General features: G+C 44.2%; 1 protein-coding gene across 9 annotated transcripts in view; it reads right to left on the bottom strand.

The window, feature by feature from the left end:
* The window catches only part of KAT6B (lysine acetyltransferase 6B), a 91,080-nt gene extending 65,984 nt beyond the window's left edge, over positions 1–25,096 (bottom strand). Inside the window, exons 1-4 of one of the 9 annotated variants that reach the window (XM_087702172.1) lie at positions 23,392–23,592; positions 21,798–21,872; positions 21,264–21,416; positions 16,528–17,438 (exon numbers count right to left, since the gene is read on the bottom strand). In XM_087702172.1, coding sequence (XP_087558298.1) covers positions 16,528–17,145 — 618 coding nt within the window. In that variant the 5' untranslated portion in view covers positions 17,146–17,438; positions 21,264–21,416; positions 21,798–21,872; positions 23,392–23,592. Of the gene's footprint in view, positions 1–16,527; positions 17,439–21,263; positions 21,417–21,797; positions 23,284–23,391; positions 23,593–24,995 lie in introns of those variants that run through there. The other 8 variants (XM_087702177.1, XM_087702179.1, XM_087702180.1 and 5 more) reach the window with 8 other exon arrangements.
* Between the last annotated feature and the right edge of the window lie 870 nt (positions 25,097–25,966).

Here is a 25,966-nt window from a genome sequence, read left to right as displayed (position 1 = left end):
CTTTCAGATTCGGGTTTTCCCAGATGTACCAATATGACATCTCTAATAAAATGGAACTTTGAGGAAACTCAAGCTTTGGGGGTGTTACTTGGAACCCTGACAATGCCTTGACAGCATAGTATATAATTGCGAGAAAACCAGAAGAAGCCCTTCAAACATTGTAGGTGCATTATAATTTGCGTTACGCAGCTGCACAGAAGTTCCTTGAAAATTTAATAAGAATAGGTTGGTTATCAATCATCCTCATCCCTGGAGGATAAATCACAGAATTCCCAAGTACAATTTCTTTTTTACCAGTCGGGTCAACAGGGAGAGAAAATGTTGCTTTACAGCAGGGGCCCTCAAACCTTTTAAACAGGGGACCAATTCACGGTCCCTCAGACTGTTGTGGGGGCAGATTGGCTGGGTAGGCGTGGCTGGGTGCTCATGTGTCTGAGTGGGTGTGGCCAATTTAGCAGTCCATTAAATAATACACACAAATTAAACTTTCATTTGTTTTGCTCCTGGGGGTGTTTTATTTGCTTTTCTTTGCATGTTGCTCTTTTGACTTTTCTTTTTACTAGATCGTTTTTTAAGTTCTTTAGGAGTCTAGTGGTCCACTTCAGGAAACTCAGTTTTGTAGTAATCCTTCTCAGCCCCGAGGAGCTTACAATAAACAAGTCTCTCTCTCTCTCTCTCTCTCCCTCTCCTTCTCCCTGCCTCCCTCTCTTTCTCTCTCTGTATTTCTTTCTCTCTATGTGTCTCTTATGTCCTTTTTTTCTCTCTGTCTGTCTGTCTGTCTCTCTCTCTCTCACCCTCCCTCCCTGCCTCTCGTTCTCTCTCTGTCTTTCTTTCTCTTTCCCTCTCTCTCTTTCTCTCTCTGTCTATCTGTCTTTCTCTGTGTGTGTCTCTTATCTTCTTCTCTCTCTGTCTGTCTGTCTGTCTGTCTGTCTGTGTGTGTCTTTCTCTGTCCCCTGGTGGGGGAGAAACACATGAACTGGTGCTGGGTGGGGGGAATCTGACGTCTGGAGGTTGACAAGTGGTGCGCCGAAGACCAGATGACTGGCGGGGAGGCAGGGCAATCCCGCGGTCTCTCCGAAAGTAACGCATCTCTTGTCGCTTGAAACTTGAAGACTAGTCTGGATGGTGGGTGGCCCTCCTCCTCCAATCCAATCCTCCTGCAACACTTTGCTGGCCATGTAGATGCCCCGGGAGGCCTCCCCTGCCTCCAGAAGCACACTGCCAGCCAAAACATTGGCCTTTAGAGTTTAGAGTTTTATTGGTTTTGTATGCTGCCCACTCCCGAAGGACTCCAGGCGGCTTACAATAAAACAGGGAGAGGGGATAAATAAGACAATACAAGACAATACAACAATTTAAAAATGCAGCAACATTCACAATTGAAGTGGGGCCAGATACTTCAACAGCCCCCAGCCTGCCGGAACAGCCAGGACTTAGTAGCTTTACGGAAGGCCGGGAGGGTAGTAAGGGTCCGGATCTCCACGGGGAGCTCATTCCAGAGGGCCGGAGCAGCAACAGAGAAGGCCCTCCCCCGGGGGGTCGCCAGCCGACATTGGCTGGCAGATGGAATCCGGAGAAGGCCAAGGCTGTGCGATCAAATCGGTCTTTGGGAGGTAATTGGCAGGAGGCGGTCTCTCAGGTACCCAGGTCCGATGCCATGCAGGGCTTTATAAGTAACGACTAGCACCTTTACCTTCCAGTTTCAGCCCTCGGGGCTCGCAAAGATCAGTCTTGTGTTCGGCCAAAGGGTGGGGGGCGGTGGATGGGAGGGGCAATGTGAGCAGGGCAGCCTTGTGGTCCCACCTGGGCAGGATTAATTGCTTCGGTGGGTCATATCTGGCCCGTGGGCCGCAGTTTGAGGACCCCTGCTTTACAGCTTTGAAAGTACGTTAGGAGCGTTAAATTAGAATATACACAATCCAACTATTTATTGAACTCATCAACCCAAAAGTCATCATAAAAGAGTTCTAACAAATAATATACTTTTAAAAAATAGCATCAAGACAATGAGTTTAAGTATGTGTTATATCACTGGCTTGGACATTGCAAGAAAGTAGAATGTAGATGTTATCACTACCTTTCCTGTTTAAGCACATCTCAAAGTTTATTCCAAAACAAACAAGTATCCTAAATAAAATCCTTTATGTAATGATTTTACTACCCTCTCTGACATTAGAAATATTATCTACACAATTGTCCAATGCATGTTTGGTATTGTTGTTGCATACTAGGAGCAACATAACTCCTGCACCATTCTCCATTCAAATTGGAACAACATAAATATTTATATAGTAGTAATTCATTTCTATACCATTTTTCCTAAACCCGTTCAGAGATCCGCTGATCGTTGTGCTCATCAAATCACATTTACATCTACCTGTCTTCTTCCCTGAATTATATTCCCCAAACTACTGCCTATTTAGCTGTTAGGTTTTTATGCATCTTCCAATGATTAATTCAATCACTGTCAGAAATGTCTGTTCTTTTTATCTGCAAAGGGCACAAGCGTTAGCAGGTGAGAAAAGTGGAACCCACAATACTACATTTAAATCAATCCATCTATCCATCAAGCAATACAATCTGGACATAAATTCCTCTCCACGTAATTATGTGTAGTTATGTAAATATTCCTCTCCAAATAGTTTTGTCACCACTTTACAAAAAAGGTGTTGAAAGTTTGGAAAAGGTGCGAAGAAGAGCAACTAGGATGATTAAAAGCCTGGAGACTAAAACATATGAAGAATGGTTGCAGGAATTAGGTATGTCTAGTCTAGAAAAAAGAAGGACTGGGCAGGACATGATAGCAGTCTTCCAGTATTTGAGGGGTTGCTTCAAGAAGAGGGGGGGGCTTATTTTCCAAAGCACCAGAAGGCAGAACAAGAAATAATTGAAGGAAACTAACCGAAGGAGAGAAGCAACTGTCAACTCCTAAAGTTGCCATGGTGCGGAAAGGAGGGGGAGCATTCCACGCATACTTTTGGCTAGAGTCGGATCTCAGATTATTGTAACAAGCTTGGGAGGGGTGCACCTCACTGGGGAATGTGATTTATGACCCAGACTGAGGGGAGGGAAGGAACAGGACTAAAGTTCAGCTATAATTCAAACGAAGCTCAGACCTGACTGCAAAAAAGTCCTGCCTAAGGGTGCTCCTAATAAATGGCTAGTTTTGTTTTGAAACTTGGCTCGAGACTCATGAATCAACTAGGGCATTTTTAGGAAACCTGACAGCAACCTGGAATTAAGGAGAAACTTCCTAACAGTGAGGACAATTAACCAGTGGAAGGGTTTGCTTTCAGAACTTGTCGGTGCTCCATCACTGGAGGTTTTTAAGAAGAGACTGGACAGCCACTTGTCTCAAATGGTATAGGACAAGGGTTGGCAACCTGCGGATCTGGAGCCGCATATGGCTCTTTTCATCCCTCTGCTGTGGCTCCTTTTCGCCGTTTGGCTCCACAATTGATAGGGCTTTCAGTTAGGACGGGTAGAGGAAAAAGGACGCTGCCTCTATGGTGAGGGAAAGACATCTCCAGAATTGGAGGATCTTTGTGGTTCTTTGAGTGTTTAAGTTTGCCGAACCCTGGTATAGGATCTCCTGCTTGAGCAGAAGGCTTCTAAGGATCCTTCCAGCTCTATTCTGTTGATTGATTGATTAATACTGTAATACCCAAAGGCCTATCGAAGATAGGAACAGATGAATCTACAACAACTCAAGCAAAGTCCTGATCTGATTTCTCCACGTTCTCCTAATAGTTCTCTGTACCAAGAAGTCCAAGCAACTGATTTCTGAGCTGACCCTACCTCTGTCAGGTGGACCAAGGGACTGGCCTGCCAGAAAGAAGGCAGTTGGTGTCGCTTCCTCCACGGGAACATCAGTCCATGTTTCATGGATAATAGCCAAGAAACCACAAACACCATTACATTCCTTGCTTTCCTTTCTCTAACAATTCTGTCAAGCTTACTGGACTTTGTAAGGTTAATGCAGAGGAATGAACGTTGTCTTTCCAAGCTGAAGAGCCACCTGCCCAGAAAGGCAGGTGTGCTTCTTTTGATGCAAAAAGAACATCAGAAGAACTGGTGCCAATATTTAAGTTTTTAAGTGTATGTTTACTTTACTGTCATTGCACCTCGTATAATGAAATTAAATGCCCTCTTCAATGTACATCATGTATAAGAAAACTATAAAAAATAAATAAAACACAAATGCACATCCTTCACATTCTATACAATTGAATTGAAAACCCGATATTGCATTAATATTGCACCATACATTAGAATTCAATATAGTTACTGCCCAGGGATAGAAGCTGTTTTTCAACCTATTTATTCTTATTTTTATTGCCCTGTACTGTCTGCCAGATGGCAATAGTTCAAAAAAAAGCTGCCTAGGATGAGATGGATCTTTAAGAACATTTTGAACATTCTTAAGGCAGCGGGAGCTATAAATCTCTTCCAAAGAGGGGAGAGGGCAACCCATGATCCTCTGGGCAATGACGTTGACCCTCTGGAGTGCTCTCCTATCTGCCACTGTGCAATTGGCAAACCATACACAGATGCAATAAGTTAAAATACTCTCTATGGTGCAGCGGTAGAAGGTCACCAGGAGTTTTTCATTCAGTTGTTTCCTGAGAAGTCTCGGGTAGTATAATCTCTGCTGGGCCCTTTTGACCAGGGCTACAATGTGAGTTGCCCCAGGTCAGGTAATCTTTTATGATAACACCCAGAAACCTAAAATATGTGCTTAATTATAGCACCAGATTTTTTTAAATGGAATATTACCACAAATCTAAGTAATGCTAAGTAAAATTAGACACATGAAACCATTAGCCAAAGTTTATTCTGGACAATGCTATCTGCTTTTGAACTTAGAATGTAGTTCTTACTCTGATCAGAATCGATTTCTGGAAGACATTCCCAATTCTGAACCTAGATATTTTCTTTTCACAGATTTAAAATGAGGTCCTCGTTCTCTGTATTCATTCACCTGCATGCTTATTTGTTTTACTTGGTGCATGTCTTTTAAAAATATTAGGGATCCCCCCCCCCAAGAGAAAGAGGTGAGAAGATTTTATAATAAATGGGAGAATGTCACACCTTCACTTTCTTCTGATCGTTTTTTAGGCATTTATCTTTCTATATTATGCAGATGGCTCTGCAGATATCTTTAGTGATATCACAGAATAATGAAATGTTGTTCTTCTATTCAGCTAATGAGAGAATATTCTTGCCGCTCAAACAGTGATGGGTCCGGCTCCCGTTGCAACCGGTACGCTGCAACAGGGCTGGGCGTCCACTACATGCACAGAGCGTGCATGCATACCCACCGCTTATGACACTCCAGCTGCTCAGCGGAGTATTGTGCAGGCGCCATATGCCCCATGTGCGTGCGCAAATGCCCCAATCGGCTCAAATAGCGATAAGGAGAGCGGGTGGGCGGGTGGGGCCTCCGGAGCACTGTACCAGAACGGTACCTGGTGCTCCCAGCAGGCACCGGAGTGTATTGGTCATATCCCACCACTGCTCTCAAAGCAAACCACTCCATTCCGTTGTTCTTTAAAATAAATAATACACCAAGAATCCTAGAATCACAGTAATCGGTTTTAAAACGATCTACATAATCTACATCATTGAGTATAAGTGAGGCTTGATAAACCTTAAAATGTTTCGCCCCGCAGCCAAGACAAGCTGGATTTCAAAAACACTGCACAGTAATTGGATTTGAGTGGCAAAATTACTGAAAGCAACACACTGAGTGGTAAAGAGATCTTCCAGCAATAGCTTTGGAGGAAAAGCACTATTTACCTTCCAGGATCAGAAATTAATACACTTAGCCCTTGTGATAACAATCTATATGAACAGATGCATCAATTCGGCTTTTCTGCCAATGACAACTAATTGCCATCACTAACTGATACAAGAGATTTTCTCAATACAATCTTGCAAGAATTAAATTATCCTAATTTAATACACACAGAGAGATACTTTATGTTCTAAAAGCATGAATCAAAATTATGAAGCCTTCATAGCATAGAACAATGAATGTTTTACAATGCATCCATCCAGTGGTGGGATTCAAATAATATAACTACTAGTTCTCTGCCGTAATGACCAGCTGGGTAGGCGGGGCTCAGTGGTCATGGAACTGGGTGGGCATGGCCAACTCAACATCACTCAGGTCGATGGGTGCTTCGCCTTAGCTGTTACAATATAATAAGGGTTAACGGGAGAGGCAGTTTCTGTAAGCAGGGCAATAAAGATTGGGCTAGAAATAACACCAGAATGTCTCCTTCCTGCCTTCCTTACAGGATTAGCCCTGTAAAGTGGGGTAAAAACAAAAGGAGATTTCTTCCAACAACCAGTTCTCCGAACTGCTTAGAAAGTTAACAACCGGTTCTCCCAAATAGGTGCGAGGTGGCTGAATCCCACCACTGCAGCCATCTTTTTAAAATAAATTTTAAAAAACCAGAGTGTTGTAAAATTATGTTCAGAAGAAATAGATCATGTCTGGCCACAAATCTGTCATGTAGGAAGGAAAAGGGGCAAAAAATTGGATGCTAGAAGGGGGGGAAAGGTACATTTTAAAGATTTTAAGTCCAAATAAATAATTGCTAAAAAAACAGGCAAGAAAAAAACCCAATACTGGTACGAAGAGAGAGGGCAAATTAAGAAGAAAAAAAGGAGAAAACAACTAATGAAGAAGGGACACAGAAGATGGTCCCACCCCTCTTAGTACATGGAAGGGAGATCTCCATCAATGGTTGTATACTAGGCTAGGAAATGTAAACATCCTCTGGAAGAGGGGAAGACATTCCGATATTGTGGCCAATCAGACTTCATGGTGTGAAGTCACCGAGAATCAAGCTTAACTCAAAGAAGGACAGCATCTCAAAGGTGGTTTGTTTTTCCCCACCCCAACTGGGAAGGGGGTAGTGGGGGAAGAGAAGAAGGTGGAGGAAGAGGAGGAGGAGGAGGAGGGGGAAGAAGAAAAAGAAGGAGGAGAAGGAGGAGGAGGAGGAGGAGGGGGGGGTTCCAATATGTATGAGGTGGGACTAATATTTCAATACCATTTTCATGAGCACAGGTTCTCCTCAGGGCTGTGTCCCAAGTCTACATGGGTCCCTGTTGATCCATGACTGTTGTGCATGGTTTTCTACCCTGAAGTATGCAGATGATACAACAACTGTGGGCCTTATTCAGGATGACAACCAGGGTGCTTACAGGGAGGAGGTAGAGGGTTTGGAGGACTGGTGTAAAAAAGGTCACCTTGGTTCCAAATGTAGGAAAGACCCCCCAAAAAAAATGAATACAGTGAAAGAGGAAAAGGAAAAGTGTTAAGTGGAAATTGAATCATATCTCTGACCTAAACACAGTTGGAATGGGCTTTGGGAGGGACAACTGAAGAAAAGACTTAAATCCTTGGAAAAAAACAAAACATACAGATATGCAATCCAGGCTATTTATTATGGCATCCAAACATTCAAAAGCAGGGCATGCCTTGGATGGAGTAAGAGTGAATTGTAAGCGCACATGATCAACTCACACTTGGCCTGCTCCACTGGGTAAAAGTTATACCTGGCTCAGAGGAAGCGTTTCCCTTTTATCAACAGCTAAAGATATTTTATGGGACGCGGGGGCTCAGTGGCTAAGACGCTGAGCTTGTCGATCAGAAAGGTTGGCAGTTCGGCGGTTCGAATCCCTAGCGCCACATAACGGAGTGAGCTCCCATTACTTGTCCCAGCTTCTGCCAACCTAGCATTTCGAAAGCATGTAAAAAGTGCAAGTAGAAAAATAGGAACCACCTTTGTTGAGAAGGTAACAATGTTACATGCGCCTTTGGCATTTAGTCATACCAGACACATGACCACAGAGACATCTTCGGACAGTGCTGACTCTTTGGCTTTGAAACAGAGATGAGCACCAACCCCTAGAGTCGGGAACAACTAGCACATGTGTGAGACGGGAACCTTTACCTTTAAAGATATTTTTCCACCACTGCATTAGGAAATGTATGGAAATCAATGTGTAAACTTCAGCAGTTATTAGAATTAATTATTTGCAGGTTGTGTTTAATTGGTTTTACATTTTTAATTTGTGATTATTTTTTATTAGAAGAGCCTAACTCCGGAATGCTATTTTAAACTTTAATTCCCCTCAATTATTTTATCTGCTCAAAGAGTGGATTAAAACAGGCACAGTGTTCATACAATTTTTCCCCACTGGCTGGGCATGTAATTTTTCCCCACCTGTTAGCTTCTTAAAAATCCTTCAACTTTTTAAAAATCCTTAAAAATTCAACATGAAGTTTTTTAAAGGCTTCAAAAGCACCCTTGGTTTTCCATGCCTGGAGACAATTGTGATTCTGATAAAGCATCAAAATTGGTGGGTAGATTCTGCACGGCAACATTGATTCGTTGGAAACACACCAGTGGTGGGATTCAGCCAGTTCGCACCTATTCGGAAGAACCAGTTGTTAACTTTCTAAGCAGTTCGGAGAACCGGTTGTTGGAAGAAATCTCATTTTGTTTTTTTCCCACTTACAGTAAGGAAGGCAGGAAGGAAACATTCTGATGTTGTTTCTAGCCTAATCTTTATCGCCCTGCTTACAGAAACTGCTTCTTCGGTTAACCCTTATTACATTGTAACAGCTAAGGCAAAGCGCCCATTGACCTGAGTGACATTGAGTTGGCTGCACCCACCCAGTCACAAGACCACCAAGCCATGCCTACCCAGCTGGTCATTAGGGCAGAGGACCGGTTGTTAAATTATTTGAATCCCACCACTGAAACACACATTGGAAAAATGTCCATCTCGTTCAGTTCCAAGTGGGGAGAAAGACACTGCATGGATAAGGTGACCAGATTTTCAGATTGGTAAAGAGGGACACCTTTGACCGGGGTTGGGGGTGGAGGGCCTTGATTAAAAATTTTATACGGAACAACAAAAATTTTCATACAACGCAAAAATAGTATTGTAATATTTTTTTATTTCAACATAACTACAATTTACAAACATAAATTGTAACTGTTGCCAAACATCAAAATTTTGATCACGTGACCATGAGGATGCTGCAACAGTCGCTAAGTGTGAAAATGGTCGCTAAGTGTGAAAAATGTTCATCAATCACTTTTTTCAATGCCATTGTTACTTTGGTCACTATACCACCTTTCTTGCCACAGTTCTTAAGTGAATAACTGCAGCTGATAAGTTAGTAACATAAGTGAATCTGGTTTCTCCATTTGACTTTGTCAAAAGGTCACAAAAGGCAATTACATGACCCCAGGACACTGAAACCATCATAAATACGACTCTGTTGCCAAACATCAAAATTTTGATCTCGTGACCATGAGGACGCTGCAACGGTCGCTAAGTGCGAAAATGGTCGCTAAGTGTGAAAAATGATCATCAGTCACTTTTTTCAATGCCATTGTAACTTTGGTCACTATACCACCTTTCTTGCCACAATTCTTAAGTGAATAACTGCAGCTGGTATTTTGTATTTTGGATAGAATCTTTTTTTAAATAGTCTAAGACAATTTAAAAAAGAATCCACACAGAATAAATTGAAGTAAAACATTTCAAACTATTCCACACAGAATAAATTGAAGTAAAACTATTTTTAAAAATTCTATGCACAATATATTTCAAAGTATTGTACATAGAATTTTTAAAAATGGTTTCACTTCAATTTATTTTGGATAGATCTTTTTTTAAATAGTCTAAGACAATTTAAAAAAAGAATCCACACAGAATAAAACTATTTTAAAAAAGCCTATGCACAATAAATAAAATATTATTTTAAAATACATTAAAAAAATAAAAGAAAAAAACCCAGCTCACTTACCAATGGGCAGACACTCCAAGTCAATCCAGAATGATGTAGATGTTAATACAAAGAACTGAGCAAATTAAAATGGTGAAATAGTCCCAGGGAAATATTTTTCAAAGAAAAATATTTCACCATTTTCCCCACACGAGCCGACCTCCAACCTCTGTGCCGCTCCCCTCCAGGAAATCCAGGAAGGAACACTCGCTACTTCTCTAGCCAAACTATTTCCTGAAGCTCTATGGTACTGGGTCATCTTTTCTTATAAAAGTAAGTAAAATGGGGGGGGGGGGGCGTTTTCTTGCTTTAACGTTTTATCTTCAATGAAGGTACTGAGACATAAAGAGGGATTAGACAGTGTGTCTTTTGTCTTGCCCCGGTTAGGATTTCTTAAGCAAATCCACTGGGCTTTCAACATGAAGCCAGAAAATCGGGACTTTTTTAAAACGCCCCGGGACATGGGACAAATTGTTATAAATCGTGACGGTCCCGCCAAAATCGGGACGTCTGGTCACCTTATGCATGGAGGCTGATTGGAAATATGGTTTGTTGGCGAACAGGATTACATGGGTTTGAAGTCCTGGGCAGCTGACCACATGGAGAGAAGAGTGTTATTTATACCCTCTCTTGGTCCTTGTCCTTGAGCTTCCTGTTCCTATGGCAATTCTATTCATTGCTGTCAGACTCCCATGGGGTTATGCAGGGTCATAGCTAACTTTGTAGGTTTTCTGAGTCAAGCTTGGTTGAAATTTGGGCTGATGCAATGCAGTCCCTATTGTGGCTGAATGGCTTTGCCCTGAAGGATAATCCCATCATCCTGGAGCTGAAGTCCTTTTGTCTTGTAGATAGGCTGGCCCAGTCCTGCTGGAGCTATTAAGAAAGGTGGGGGCTGCTTTCCAAGAGCACGTTGCTCCTTTAGGGAAATGTAATATTCTGCTTTTTATAATGTTTCCCAAAATATTTCATTCTTCCAGAAGAGGGGTGGGTGCTAGCTTTCTACACACGTGTGTAATCCACCTGTAGCAAGTTAGCACCCACCCCTCTCCTAGAAAAATGAAATATCCTGGGAAATATTGAAAAGGCAGAATATTATATTTCCCTGGATCAGAAATGGAGAAAACATGTTTTTAGGCAGGAAACAGACCCACTCTTAATAGTCCCCACTTTTCTCAATGGGCCATTAAGGGCCCTGAGCTAGTCTACTCTACATAACAAAGATAGGATTAACCTACAGAAACTCACCACATGGCATCTGAGAACTCAACTAAACTTGGACTCAAAACACAGCCTAGAGAGTTGCCCCTGCATGGCCCCATGGGAGTCTGACAACCAATCAGAATACATTTCTTACACAGGAGCAGGAAACAGAGAGGTGGGGTTGAACAGAGAATATAAAAAAAATGCAGCAAGCCCCTCCTTCTCTCTTTTTTTTTCTTCACCCAACATCTTGAAGCATGTGATCCCCCTTTTGTGTTCAGGACCTCAAACTATGTGGTCCTGACCACCATTAAGCCATCTTTCCAAGCAGACTCCATGTTTCCAGTGTCTTTTTCCCCATTTGGAGCTGCACCCAGAAGGACATTTCTTCCAACACACCATAGCTATTTTAAACAACAAATGTGACTAACCCTTTGCACTGCTTATTCCTTTCCCTTTTAGTATTAAACTGACTACTGGCCCCACAGTTTATGGATTATGATTTTAGTATAGTTAGGCCATGTGTGATAAAAACAGACTGGGTTTTATTCATAGATTTTATGTTATTAATTATGTCATTCTAGAATTTTTAACTGCATATTTATTGAGTGTTTTTATTTGTTCTGGTCTCTGGTCTGTGACAGTAATATAACATTCTGTTAACTTAAAATGGTACTTAAACAGTACTTAAAATCAAGGACTTTAACTCGGCAATGACAGCCAGCCAATCACACAACCCGAAATCAAACCCGGACTCAACGAGGGATTTAAAGGCCGGGGCTCCCCCAGGCAAGCACAATCCAAAGCGCACTGATGATGCCTCCTCGAATGAGGACGAAACGTTTGCGACCAAAATTGCCAAGCTCGGTGCTCAAACCCACAACCTAAAACACAGAAAAGTCCTTGAAAAAATGAATACCGTAATTTTTGGAGTAAAAGACACACTGGAGTATAAGACGCAGCAAGGTTTGAAGAGAAAATATTTTTAAAAAGTTTTCACACTTTGCAAACCTCCCCAAAACAGCCTATTTTTCGTGAAAATGGGCCCGTCTTTTTTTTTCTTCAAAAAAAGGGCATGAATAGCCCTTAGAAGGCTTGTAGAATGCTCCTGGGGAGGCACAAAAACGAACAAAAAACGGCCCATTTTTCACGAAAACAAGCCCGTTTTTTGTCCAAAAAAAGGGGCATGGATAGCCTTTATGAAGCTTATAGAGTGCTGCTGGGGACTGGAGGGCAAAAAAACAGGCTGTTTTTTGCTCATTTCTGCCCTCCCCGGCCCTCAGGAGCACTCTGGAAGCCTCCAAAAGGCTATGGACGGCCATTTTGGTGAAGGGGACGGAGTTTTGGGAGGCAAAAAATGCTGTATTCAATGTATAAGACGCACACAGATTTTCAGCCTCTTTTTTGAGGAAAAAAGTTGCGTCTTATACTCCGAAAAATACGGTAAGTCATTACTCAAAACATACCCAGGGCTGTGTTTGTGTGCTACACAGACACTGGACGTTAGAATCACCAGCGCTTCAGCCAAAGTCACAATGGTTTGTATGTCACAAAGCCAGTGTGATTTAGAAGATGCTAGACCAGAGGTCTCCAACCTTAGCAACTTTAACACCTGTGGACTTCAACTCCCAGAATTCCTCAGCCAGCTAAAGTTGCTAAGGTTGGAGACCCCTGTGCTAGACTAACCCTGGAGATATCCTCAGTCCCAGAAACCCAGTTGGCAATTTTGGATCAGATCCTCCCTTTTGTTGTCATGAAAAAATATGAAGAGGTAAGAACTACGTAGGCTGTCCGTGACCCGACAAAAGCGCGAACGTCATAAGCGCGCCGACAAAACCGCGGCAGTAAAACCGCGATGTCAAAAACGTGTCAACAACAGCGCGCCGACAACAGCGCGCCGACAGAAGCGCGATTTAAGTTAAGGTAAGGTTTAGGGTTAGGTTTAGGGTTAGGTTTAGGGTTAGGTTACAGCGCACTTCTGTCGGCGCGCTGTTGTCGGCGCGCTTCAGGGCTCATCCGTTGCTCCTTCGTCACGCCGTTTTGTCGGTGCCGTTTTGTCACCGCGGTTTAGTGAGGCGTGCTTTTGTCGTTCACGCATTTGTGGTGGAACCAAGCTGTCTGATACTCCAGTATAAACAATGCAATCTAAGTTTTAATACATTACAGGTAGTCCTCGACTTACAACAGTCCGCCTAATGACCGTTGGAAGTTACAACGACACTGGAAAAAGTGACTTATGATCGTTTTTCACACTTACAACCATGGCAGCCTCCCCAGGGTCGTGGGATTTGCATTTGGATGCTTGACAACCGTCTCACATTTATGATGGTCGCAGCGTTCCCGGGAGCCATGTGATTCCCCTTTTGCGACCTTCTGACAAGCAAAGTCAGTGGGGGAAACCTTCACGACCATGTTACCAATTCAACAGCGGCAGCGATTCGCTTCACAAAGGTGGCAAGAAAAATTGTAAAATGGGGCAAAATCCATTTAAAGAATTTCTCACTTAGCAACATGTGTTCATCAGTCGAGGACTGTAAGGAATGCAGTGGCTCAGTAGCTAAGATGCTGAGCTTGGGGATCAGAAAGGTCAGCAGTTCGGCGGTTCGAATCCCTAGCGCCACATAACAGAGTGAGTTCCCGTTACTTGTCCCAGCTTCTCCCAACCTAGCAGTTCAAAATAATGTAAAAATGCAAGTAGAAAAATAGAGACCACCTCTGGTGCGAAGGTAACAACGCTCCATGCACCTTCAGCATTTAGTGATGCCAGCCACATGACCATGGAGACATCTTCGGATAGCGCTGGCTGTTTGGCTTTGAAACGGAAATGAGCACCGCCCCCTAGAGTTGGGAACGACTAGCAGATATGTGCGAGCGGAACCGTTACCTTTATCTAAGTTGAGGACTACCTGTACTACTGCAACATTTCTTATATGATAATTAACTTCTATTTCTACAACAAATAATACTAGCATCTCTATTGTAATCACACAAGTGAGTGAGAATCCTAAATCCTTCCTTTTCTGTAAATATATGTGCAGTAAAATCATTTGAAGAAGCTGAGATGGCTCTTGTTTTTAGATCATCGTTTAAATGTAAGGTGTGATATTAAGGAATCTAGTGAAGTATGGTCAGGGCCTTATAAGGAGCCCTTCAGAAGGCAAAGCGATCCCCGTTCTCATTTAGAATTTGCAGGCATCGCCAGTAAACGCACACAGGCTCTCACGACAAACCAATAAATCCAAATGTTGAATTGGCCCAAGAATTTTGCCGACGTTCTGAAGATCAAAGGCGGCGCTACAATTGTTTGATCTTGGGGAAGAGAAGCCAAGAGGATTTTGAGCCATGAAATTTCACTCTCAAATAAAGTTCCCAAGCAGTCAGCGTCAAAAGTGTGAGTGCTGCACTGACCTCCTCCCTCTCCCTTTTTATTAATTTAAAGCATTTCTACTTCAATAAGGGAATAAATATTCTTATATCCCTAACATTCCCCGTTCTGTTTTCAGAAGCCTGCTGGCGCAGGATGAAAACCATTCATTTTTCATCCTTATCTGCATTTGGGGAACGTATTAAAAAAATAATCAAAACTAGGTAAAATCACGCTTGATGAACAATTTTTTAAAAACCTTGTGATTGAACAACTGGCACGAACAACTACCACATTTTTCGGACTATAAGATGCACTTTTTTGTCTCCCAAAAGGGGGTGAAAATGTCAGTGTGTCTTATAGAGCAAATATTGCCAAAGTCCTGCCCACCCACCAGTCATTTTTTGGCCTCTGCATGCCCCGTTTTCAGGCCTATTTTTGGCTTTTTTGAGGCTTTGGGAGGCCTTTTGGGGGGGGGGCAAAAAAGCCTTGAAAAGGGGCTAAGAAAAGCCTAAAAAATGGCCCCAAAACACCCCCCAAATGGGCCAAAAAAATCATCAAAAAAGGGTAGAAAAAAGGCTGGAAAAGGGTAGAAAAAAGGCCTCCCAAAAGGGCAGAGCGCGGAGGTCAAAAATCTTTTTTAAAATTCTTTCCCTCTTCTAAATTTAGGTGCCTCTTATAATTGAAAAATATATGGTACATGTGGGGCTCAGAGTCTACATTTGTGGTGGAACCCACCCCTCCCCAAATTTGGAGATAACATGTATTTTTTTTGGGGGGGGGGTGTTAGTCGTGAAAGTATACAATGTCGTTAAGGATGCTGAAGGATTGGATGGGGGGATAATACCCGGCAATAGGGACGCAAGTGCAGATTTCAATTAATGAGTCAGACTTGAGTAGTCAATTTGAGGCGAATGGAGAAAAGCCATCTACCCTGCGAAGAAATGGAATAAAAAAACCATGATTCCGTTGATGGTAACAACTGGCAAGCAACACAAAAGACCATGGAAGAGGTCCAATAATAATTTCCATTAAGCGTCTCTTCATGCACTGCAGCTTTACCCAAGTGCATACTTATCCACAGCAACCAAAATAGCAAATTTGACTGATAATAAAGAGATTCAGAATCCCATTAAATTTCACAGCGGGAAACATGTTTCATAGTGGAGAAAACAGAAAGAGGTGTTCTAGACCGATTGATCGTATATTCCTCAACATTTCAAAAGATAAAAATTGTATTATTTATTCTTAGATTTCTTAATACTAGTAATCCGAAGTTAAAATGCATTATCCTTTAAAAAAAAATAATAATAATCAAATCTTCCCAGACTGAATCTGAGCTCCAAATATCTCAGTCCACCATATCTGACTCTGCAAGCAGAAATGACACCACATAATCATCAATACTTTTTACATTTATAGGCTTCTTCTCTCTTTCGGTTGCATTAGTTTGGATGCATAGTCCTCAAATCCACATTTTATTTCGGAAAAGGAGAATAAATATTAAAATATTTTAAGCTCCCCAAGGACATGAGTTTTTAATATATCTTGAAACCACTAGGCCAGTGATGGCAAACTTTTTCGGCACTGAGTGCCCAAACTGGAACATGTGTACACGCACATGTGAATGCCAGCCAGCTGGTCTTCGTGCACACGGGAGCACTGAAAACCCGAAGGCTACCCGGCCGACACACAGGACATTTTTCAGGACTGGTTTTTTTGGGCTGTTTTTCAGGCTGAAAACAGCCGGAAAATGGCCCAAAACCCAGCCCCCCAAAGTCCCCAAAATGGCCCCAAAAACGGTCTAAAAACAACCCGAAAAATGACCTGTTTGGGGGGCATTTTTCAGGCCATTTTCTCGCCTTCTGGCGGCTGTGAAGACCAGCTGCCTGGCACGCATTTGCACACCGGAAACCAGAAGAGCAGCTGGCGATGGCACACGTGCCCACAGAGAGGGCTCTGCATGCCACCTGGCAGGTGTGCCATAGGTTTGCCATCATGGCACTAAACGCTTGGAGAAACTCCTTAACCGTTGTACGTAAAAATTCCTCTCAGTGCGGCTATGTATTGAAAAAGAGAACAAAAACAAATATCCCAACAGAACAGGCATCCTAACGACTGTTTGGAAACAACCGGACACACTCACCTGGTCCTTTTCGTGAGGCAAAAGGCTGACGGGTGGGAGGGAGGCTGGAAATGAACTGTATTTATATGTCCCTCGGCTTTCCAAGCTAACTTGGTTCACCCTGTACTGGGGTCCTTCTTTCAACAGCCTCCCATTATTGACGGCCCGTTTGGCCCCCAGGCGCAATCTCCGCTGAAAGATGGGGTTGTTGAAGACGCCTGCCAGGTCATGTTGGCTCCTCAGGTATTTCTCAATGTTTCTGAGGGAAGATCCGTTTGGTTCTTGGAGCCCTTCAATGGCTCTGCGCAGGAGCTTATTCCAATCCACATTTCGAAGCTCGTGACAGGTTCCCTTAGATCCTTTCGAGGGTTTAGGAACGTCGTCCATTTTAAGGGAGGAAAAACGCCCAGGGTTATCTGGGTCCTTGTAGGATGCAAGGCCTTTGTTGGTAACTTTGAGAACGGAGCCATCTTGGACACTTAGCTCCAACTGTTCGGAAACGGTCTTCTTATCTAAGCCGTGGGATGCGCAAACGGCATGGCAAATCCTCTCTTCTGAGGGCCTCTGCTTCTGCCTTTTCACTTTGTGGATGGCTTCAAGAATCCACTCTGTGTAAAGTGGATTGGCGAGCTTTACCATGGTTGACCAATAATCTTCCACCCACAAGAGTTACCCATAGAGTTCCTTTCTCTTCCAACAATGACTTTCTCCTACGCTTTCACATTTTACCTTCTGGTACCACCATCTGAAGAAGGCATCCCTTAGGTTCAAAGATGGTGAGGGATCTCAGGCATGGTCTTCTAAAGGAGATGCCTTCATCAACCAACATAGGAAAGTGGAGTCATCTTCTTACACCAGATGGAACATACATCTCTACAACTTGATGGCTTTTCTCTCTGACCGGCACAAATCTTTCCAGATCTTCATCAATTCTAAAGAATATTTATACAAATCAGGTTAAGTTTCATTCGCAGCAAAACTCAGTTCATCATTTAAGAATGTAAATATATAGTGTTTTATTTAAAAAGCTACACCTCTATTGGCCAATGCATTCATTATTAACTAATATTTAGAAGCACCAGTTGGATTGGGGGGAAAGGTTACCCTACTGGCTTCATAGGATTAAACTCCAAAATTCATATTGGATGATAGTTCAGTCTTTCAGAAGATAGACTACCAGCCAATATTACAATATATCTGCCACCTTTCAAACCCCAAACTGAAATAAAGCATACAGTAATTGGATACACAAAACTACCAGTAAAAGCATTTGAAATGTGGATTTACAGACAGCTGTTACTTATAAGATGGGTTGACAAAATCAGAAATGAGGAGATGATAAACCACCTAGGAAAACCAAGGGAAATCATCAAAACCATTAAAAAACAAAAGTTAGAATATTTTGGATATGTGAGGCGACACCTGGAAAAATAAAGCACACTTCACAATCCACCAGGGAAAGATTGAAGGCAAAGAGATCTAGGCAAAAGTAGAACGTGGCTTCAAAACCTAAGGGATTGGTTTGAATAAAACTCAACAGCACTTTTTCATGTGGCTGTTGATAAAAATAGGATCGCCAACATGATCGCCAATGACGGATATGGCACAAGAAGAAGAAGAAAGCTATCGGTTTCTCAACATCCCCAAATCTAGTAATTCTAGTAATTAGAATTACTAGATTACTAGTAATCTAAATGTAGTAATTTTTAAATCCCGCCATGTTCTAAACACTCTGCCTCTGCAGTCTTATTGGACATGGAGATGTCATGAAGCTGGAAGATGCTAGACCACATAACCAGCCATAAAAGCAAAATCTCCTTGTCTAAAGGTTATCGATGATAAACACAATAATTACTAAACTCATCATCACGTATGTCATAGTATGCTTCAAATGCATCAAGGGAGGGAGGGAGATTAATGCCAAAATGTGTTCATCATCTCAGTCTAGGAGAGCAATTTGCTATTTGATTGGAAACACTTTGAATTTTGCAAAGGGATCCAGAGAGCCCTCTGATAAAATTCAGATGGAAAAGACAAGAGATTTAAAAGAAGTGGCATCCCTTGTCAATAATCCCTATGTTGGACTACCAAGCAGGAAAGGTTGTTACTCATGGCAACTTTTAAGCAACTTTGACTACTATTTTTCTTCTTCTCAAAAACTCCATAACTCCATACTTGAGAGACCGCCTTCTGCCAATTACCTCCCTGCGACCAATTAGATCTCATAGATTGGGCCTCCTCCGAATTCCATCTGCCAGCCAGTGCTGGCTGGCAACTACAAGGAGGAGAGCCTTTTCTGTAGTAGCTCCGACCCTTTGGAACGAGCTCCCCGTGGAGATTCGTACCCTCACCACCGTCCAGGCCTTCCGCATAGCCCTTAAGACCTGGCTAGCCCGTCAGGCCTGGGGACAAAGATAATCGCCCCTCCCGAATGATGAATGAATGTTGCTCATTATTTTACTCTATGTTTGTCTATGTCATTGTTTGTATTTCCCTCCCCTGATCCTATGTAAGCCGCCCAGAGTCCCCTCAGGGAAAAGGGCGGCCTATAAATTGTTAATAAACCTTAAACCTTAAACCTTGAAAGGGACACCCAGAACCACATCTACAGTCCACAAGCATTCATTTTCTCTTCACATCAAACTGTACAGGTAGCCCTTGACTTACCACCGCAACTGAGCGAGCCCTAAAATTATGTTTGCTAAGCAAGACGGTTTTGCCCCAGTTGTTAAATGAATCACTCCCAATTGTTAAGTTAGCAACCTGGGTGTTAAATGAAATTTGCTTGTCCGAAGGTTGCAAAAGGTTGCAATCATCCTTAAATATGAACCAGATGTCAAGCATCTGCCAATTACCTCCCTGCGACCAATTAGATCGCATAGATTAGGCCTCCTCCGAGTTCCATCTGCCAGTCAGTGCCGACTGGCAACTACACGGAGGAGAGCCTTTTCAGTAGTAGCTCCGACCCTTTGGAACGATCTCCCCGTGGAGATTCGTACCCTCACCACCATCCAGACCTTCCGCACAGCCCTTAAGACCTGGCTAGCCCGTCAGGCCTGGGGATAAAGATAATTTGTCCCCACCCGAATGATGAATGAATGTTGCTTACTATTTTACTTCTATGTATTGTTTGTGTCTATTGTCTGTACCCTCCCTTCCTTATTTTATGTAAGCCGCCCTGAGTCCCCTTAGGGAAAAGGGCGGCCTATAAATATTAATAAACAAACAAACAAACAAACATTTTGACCATGGAGACGCTGCAACAAAGTTTAAGTATGAAAAGTGGCCATCACTTTTTTCGGTGCTCTTGAAACTTCGAACAGTCGTTAAACAAATGGCTGTAAATCAAGGACTATCTATATCACAAAAGATAAGATGCATTGCAATACAGGTAGTCCTCAACTTATAACAGTTCATTTAGGGACTGTTCAAAGTTATGACAGCACTGAAAAAAGTGACTTATGATCGTTTTTTCACAGCTACCACCTTTGTGGCGTCCTCATGATCATGTGATCAAAATTCAGGTGCTTGACAACGGGTTCATACTTATGACCGTTGCAGCGTCACAAGTTCATGTGATCCCCTTTTGCAACCTTCCAACAAGCAGTCAATGGAGGAAACCCAGATTTCACTTAACCACTGGGTTCTTCACTTATCAAGTGATCCACTTAATAACCGTGGCAAGAAATATCATTAAATGTGGCAAAACTCACTTAACAAATGTCTCATTTAACAAGAGAAATTTGGGACTCCATTGTGGCCTGTACCACAATGTACAGAGGAATACTTCTGTTGGCACCTGATTGAATCCTTCTGATGTAAGTTTCCTTCAGCTGCAAGATGTGACTCAAATAGAATAGAATACAATAGAATAGAATAACAGAGTTGGAAGGGACCTTGGAGGTCTTCTAGTCCAACCCCTGCTTATGCAAGAAATCCTACACCACTTCAGACAAATAGATATCCAACATTTTCTTTAAAACTTCCAGTGTTGGAGCATTCACAACTTCTGGAGGAAACTTGTTCCACTGATTAATTGTTCTCACTGTCAGGAAATTTCTCCTTACTTCTAAGTTGCTTCTCTCCTTGATTAGTTTCCATTCTTTGGAGAATTGCTTGACTGCCTCTTCTTTATGGCAACCCCTGAGATATCGGAACACTGCTATCATGTCACCCTTAGTTCTTCTTTTCATTAAACTAGAGATACCCAGTTCCTGCAACCGTTCTTCATATGTTTTAGCCTCCAGTCCCCTAATCCCCTTTGCTGCTCTTCTCTGCACTCTTTCTAGAGTTTCATCATCATTTTTACATCGTGGCGACCAAAACTGGATGCGATATTCCAAGGGTGGCCTTACCAAGGCATTATAAATTGGTATTAACACTTCACATGATCATGATTCTATCTCTCTTTAATGAAGAAATCTTTAAGGAAGAAATCTTCTGAGACAGTTTGTGAAAAATTGGAGCAGTAAGAAAGGAAAATCCCAGCTCCACTAGGTAAAAGGCTTCTAAAATCGGGCACTTTGTTCCCCGGGGCCTATGTCTTTTCAGAGGACGTAGGAACAATTACATGCTCCCATCAGGATCCTCCAGCAAGAGAAATCAAGGGGTGTTGCATTTCTCTTCTGGAGATAATATGGATAATACGGTTATGTCCTCCATTAATTTATTAAATCACCTTTTAATGCTCTATAAATCATGCAACTTATAGTAGAACATTCTGTAATTTAATACGTGCTGTGAAAAGAAATAATTACTTTTCCGAGGGCGCAGCAAGAAGTTCTTCCTAGCCACTTTCTCTCTTCTGTGCATGACTTCATCGTGAGAGAAAAACCAAGAATAAGGACAGCATTAGATACGCACCATCCGTTCCCACTCTTCTTTCACTGGCATCGATTGTTTCACATTAACTGTAGGGAAAATCATAACCATTATTTGCACTACCTAATTGATTAATAGTTTTTGTTTAAAATAATAACACTCCAATTTTAAAACATTTTTTTAAACTTTGCATTCCACTTCTTTATGAACTTTATAAAAAAGACACATACAACAGATTCTTGTGTGTTGTTTTAACCTTGCTTCCAAACAATCCCAAAATATCTCTTTACATTTCAAATTACTTCAAAAGAAAAGAAGATGAAAAACATTTGCTAGTGACTTGCTGCACATAGCAATAGCATCAAGAAATAAATTGCAAGTATTTTGACACTATGGTAAAACTTCTATAGCATTTCCAGTGAAAAGTTTCCCAATTAATTATTATTTTAGTAATAATTAAATTTATTTACCTCCCATCTCACCTCCAAGCAACTACAACATTCTCACTTCCAGCATCTGATCATGGACTCTTCTATTTCAATGAGCTAGATTCACATATAAAAAACACTGTTTGCTTAATCTCAAGTTGTCGCCTAAACTACATTAGCAGAACGGATGCATTATATTACAGATCATGCTAAAACACAAGCCACAAACTGTGGCTTTCACATTATTGTTGTATTCATATACACTGAGCAGAGTCAATTCTCATGAGATGATCAGCTATATAAATTTGATAATTAATAAATATGCGATGGGCTTAGCTTCTTCTGCCATTCTATTATTATTCTGATGATGAATAAACCAGAGTTGGCTTAAGCATGGTCTACGACTAAATCACAACTGATAGGATTGAAAACAATACTAAGGAGAACTCAAAAGTCTGAAGACCACAAAAAGCTCATCCCAAAGTTATGACAGTCCATACCAATGCATTGAAAGACCGAGGGAAGTTTCAGCTCAAACAAAATACAGATAAGTCCTCGTTTAGCGAACAAAACTGGGACCAGCATCTTAGTCATTAAGCAAAGCAATCGCTAAGTCAACTGTGCTTACATTTACTGCAGCTTCCCTTCGCTTTACAGACCTGTGAAGGTCACAAAGGCAAGGAGTGGTCACAAAATCACTTTTTCATCACAGTTACAACTGTGAATGGTCACTATACAAAGCAGTCACTAAACAAGCACTGTAAGTGCTCCCTGATCCTAAGTCACAGTTCAGTTATGGAAGAGAGGCAGAGATGTCAGTGGAAGGCTCCCATTTTTTTTTCTGTTCGCATTTGTAGACTTTCATGGATCAGAAAGTAAGTTAGAAACTAGGGGACCTATTCATGAGCTCAGGAGTGGGCTTCAACTTAAAAACTAGCTTGCTTTTCATTTGTGACTTTTTTCCCTCCCTCTTTGCGTTTATTTTACAGATGGTTCAAGCACTCCTAGCTGGGAGAAGACACCTCCTTGGACCCACAAGACATGAAGCTCAAACCTCGCATTTTGGATTTTATTAATCCAGGCCCAGCGGTTGCACCAAGTCAAAATTTGTTTGCTCTAGAAAGTCTCAGCGGGAAGATTTAGACTTTGGGCAAGAGACCACCAGGAGATCACAGAAAGTAAGTTCTTCCATATTGTGGCCAAGACAGGAGTCAGCTTCATTTGAGGAAGAGGAACTCAGCATTTTGCCCACCTCAAAAAGCTAAGGCGGCCATAGACCAGGCAAGCCTTCAGCTGGGAGTTCACCAGGAAATACCCATTCACATAGTGTAGCCCAAGAGGTTGCAAAAAGAAAAAGAAAAAGAAAAGAAAATTCTGGAAGCGGTTAATGACCAAGGGGAGGACCTACTGAGAAACACAGAAAGCTCTTGCAATTTTTGGCTTTTAAAATTACATTAAACCCAGGCTGCCCTCCGAGATCTCTAAAGCATCTTTGACAGCTATAAGATGGGTGAACTTTAACTCCCAGAATTCCCCCAGCTAGCCAAGCTGCCTGGGGAATTCTGGGAGTTGAAGTCCGCCCATTTTAAAGTGCCAAGGTGGAGAAAGGTTGCTGCAAATCACGGCAGCGCCACACCTGGCACCGCAGGTGACAGAAGAGCCACGCTCCCCGGAGCAAGCGCTGATGGCGAGCTCCCGCACCATGGCTTCAACGGCGGGGGGCGCTCACGGCCCATTCCTCTCCGGCAGCAGCAGCGGCGCCAGGTACTGCGCGACCCAGCCCACCTCGGCAACCCACGCCGCCATTTTCTTTCTTCCTCTCTAGACGCGACATTGGACGAAAGCCCAATCCGGGCGCTTTCATCCCGCCTCCCGATTAGGCAAGCTACAGCGATAGGCCCAACGACCTGTCCGTCCCCTCGCCACCAGCCATTCCGTTCTGCCACACGCACACCACGACCCGCCTATTGGAGGCCGAGAGACGTCAATTACTCTCCTCTTCCTCACCCTCTCCTGGCAAAGCTGTGACAGCCCAGCGTCACCGCCCTCGACCCTTCATTGGCGGGCGATTACATCTGGTAAACAATAGAAGGGGGTAAAGGGACGAGCCGAGCCTCCGGATAGGCTCCCGAAGCGTCAATCGAACATTATTCATCACCACCACCACCACCCTTTTCTTTTCGTTCCCCTTTCCTCGCCCTCCCGCCGAGGAAGTTTGTTTCCGCGGGCGGGCGGGCGCGCGACACATACTCATAAGTCGTTGAGTTTTACACGCCACGTGCCGGGGCGCTCTTCCTAACCCCGTCCGGTCGGGCGAGATTGACGAGAAAGCGTCTCCCTCTGCCCGCTTTGCAAGCGGAAAGGCGGAGGGGGGGGCGCTCTCCCGGGCGTGCCCGCTGCACGTGTGTGTGTGTGTGTGTGTGTGTGTATGCGTGAGCGCGCGTGCAGCAGGGTGCATGCAAAGTGCATGCAAAGAGAAGCCCCCCCCCCAGTCCCCGCCATGCAAAAGCCCCGCCGGGCTGGGGGGGGAGACACACGTGCAAAGGGGCCTCAGGTTGCAGAATCAGACCACCCGCGTCCCCACCCACCCACTCCACGCGTGGAGCCTCAACTCCAACCTTTCCACCCCACGCACGCGGGGGGGGGCTTTTGCAAGGCAGCTCCCGACCCAGCGACGCCCTCCACTCCGTCCACACGCGCCCACCTTCCACGCGTGGAAGCGGCTCCGGCCACCCTGACCTCTGCTGCGGCTTCTCCTCCCACCCGCCCCCGCTGAGGGGAGCCCACTGGGGAGGGGGAAAAAAACACGGGTCTCCTCCGGGCCGCAGAACAGGCGATCTGCAACCGGGTGGGGGGGACCCTGGCAAGCAAGCGGGGAGGGAAGCAAAAGGGGAGCCCCGGAGCCCCGAAGAACGGATTTGGCAAGCCTTCTCTCCCTCCCAGGACTGGAAGGCAGCATGCCTTGTTTCCCCGCCCGCCCGGCTCCACACAAAGCCGTCCCGCTGCTTCCCCGCGCGGGAAGGAGCCCCCCGTGGGTGGCGAGGAGCCCCCCGTAGCCCTCCGGAGGAAGAAGAAGAGGAAGACGGGGGGGGGGGGGTTCTCCCTTTCGCTCATCTCTGGGGCTGCCAGGGGAAAGGAGGGACGGAGGGATGGATGGACGGACGGACGGGGGTCTCGCCTTCCCCTCCTGCCCGCTGCCCGCGTCCCCCCCAAAAAACCCCACCTCGCCCCCCGGCAAACCTTTTCGTATTGTGTGTGTGTTTGTCGGATGCTAAAAACGGCCTCAACCCGCCAGGACCGGCGCTCCGAGACGGGACTTGATAAGAGGAGCTAATTGAAAGGTTAATCTGCATGGGCGCTGACAGCCGAGGTCCCTCCCCGTTCCGGCTTTCTCTCTCTCCTTCTCTCGCTCTCCCTCGCTCTCTTTTTTCATAATCTGCTATTGGCAAGCGGGAAACGGAGCGGCTTAAGGGGGGAGAGGGGGGCGGCGAGGGGGGGGCGATGCTGCTCCGACGAAGAGCCCACCAGCCGGGTTAAACGCTCGGGCGGCGTAGGGGCTTTGGGGGAAAGGGGGGAGAAAGAAGGGAAAGGCAGCCACGACGGTGCCGGGATGCCCGAGAGTTCCCCCGGGCGTCGGACTGGCCGGGCGATCCCCGAGGATCAGAAGCCAGAGGAAGAGGAGGAAGGGGTTTGCAATAGGCGCCCCTGCAGCCTGGGTGAAGGGCGGCCTCGATTCGGCGCCTGCGAGGATGCCCGAGGGGGAAATCCAACCTCCGTCCTCTTCCCCATCCACCCCTCCCCTTAACTCCCGAGTATGCCTTGCTTCGTCCCGGCGTTCCCAAGACCAGAAAACTCGCTTGTGGCGAGCCACGGCCACTTTCTTGCCTTCTCTGCCCTCCCCAAAGGAAAAATAAAAGCGCCCCGTGGATCTATCCCGCGTGGAACCCGAGTCCTTTCTGGCGGGGCAACCTGGAAGCCACTGGGCGGGGGTGGGTGGATGTCTTTTCGGGCATCCAACCCGCAGGGACCGCTTGGCTTTAGGGGGTGGGGAGGGGGTCTTCCCAACTTTTCGGGGCGCAGTTTTGGCGCAAGACTTTCCACGCAAGGAAAACCCTTTTCGTTGGTTTTTTTTTTCTCCGCTCCCGCCAGCGCGATCAGCTGAATTCGTATCGCGAGTTCAGCAGAGAAGCAGCCCTGGGTCTTGGGCTTCC

The sequence above is a fragment of the Thamnophis sirtalis genome, unplaced genomic scaffold, assembly GCF_051295495.1.
Source record: "Thamnophis sirtalis isolate CommonGarterSnake01/CBP01778 unplaced genomic scaffold, rThaSir2_p1.2 scaffold_15, whole genome shotgun sequence".
In the NCBI taxonomy this organism is placed as follows: Eukaryota; Metazoa; Chordata; class Lepidosauria; order Squamata; family Natricidae; genus Thamnophis; species Thamnophis sirtalis.
The sequence above is the reverse complement of the archived record's forward strand: the minus strand, read 5'-3'. Positions and strand labels throughout refer to the sequence as shown.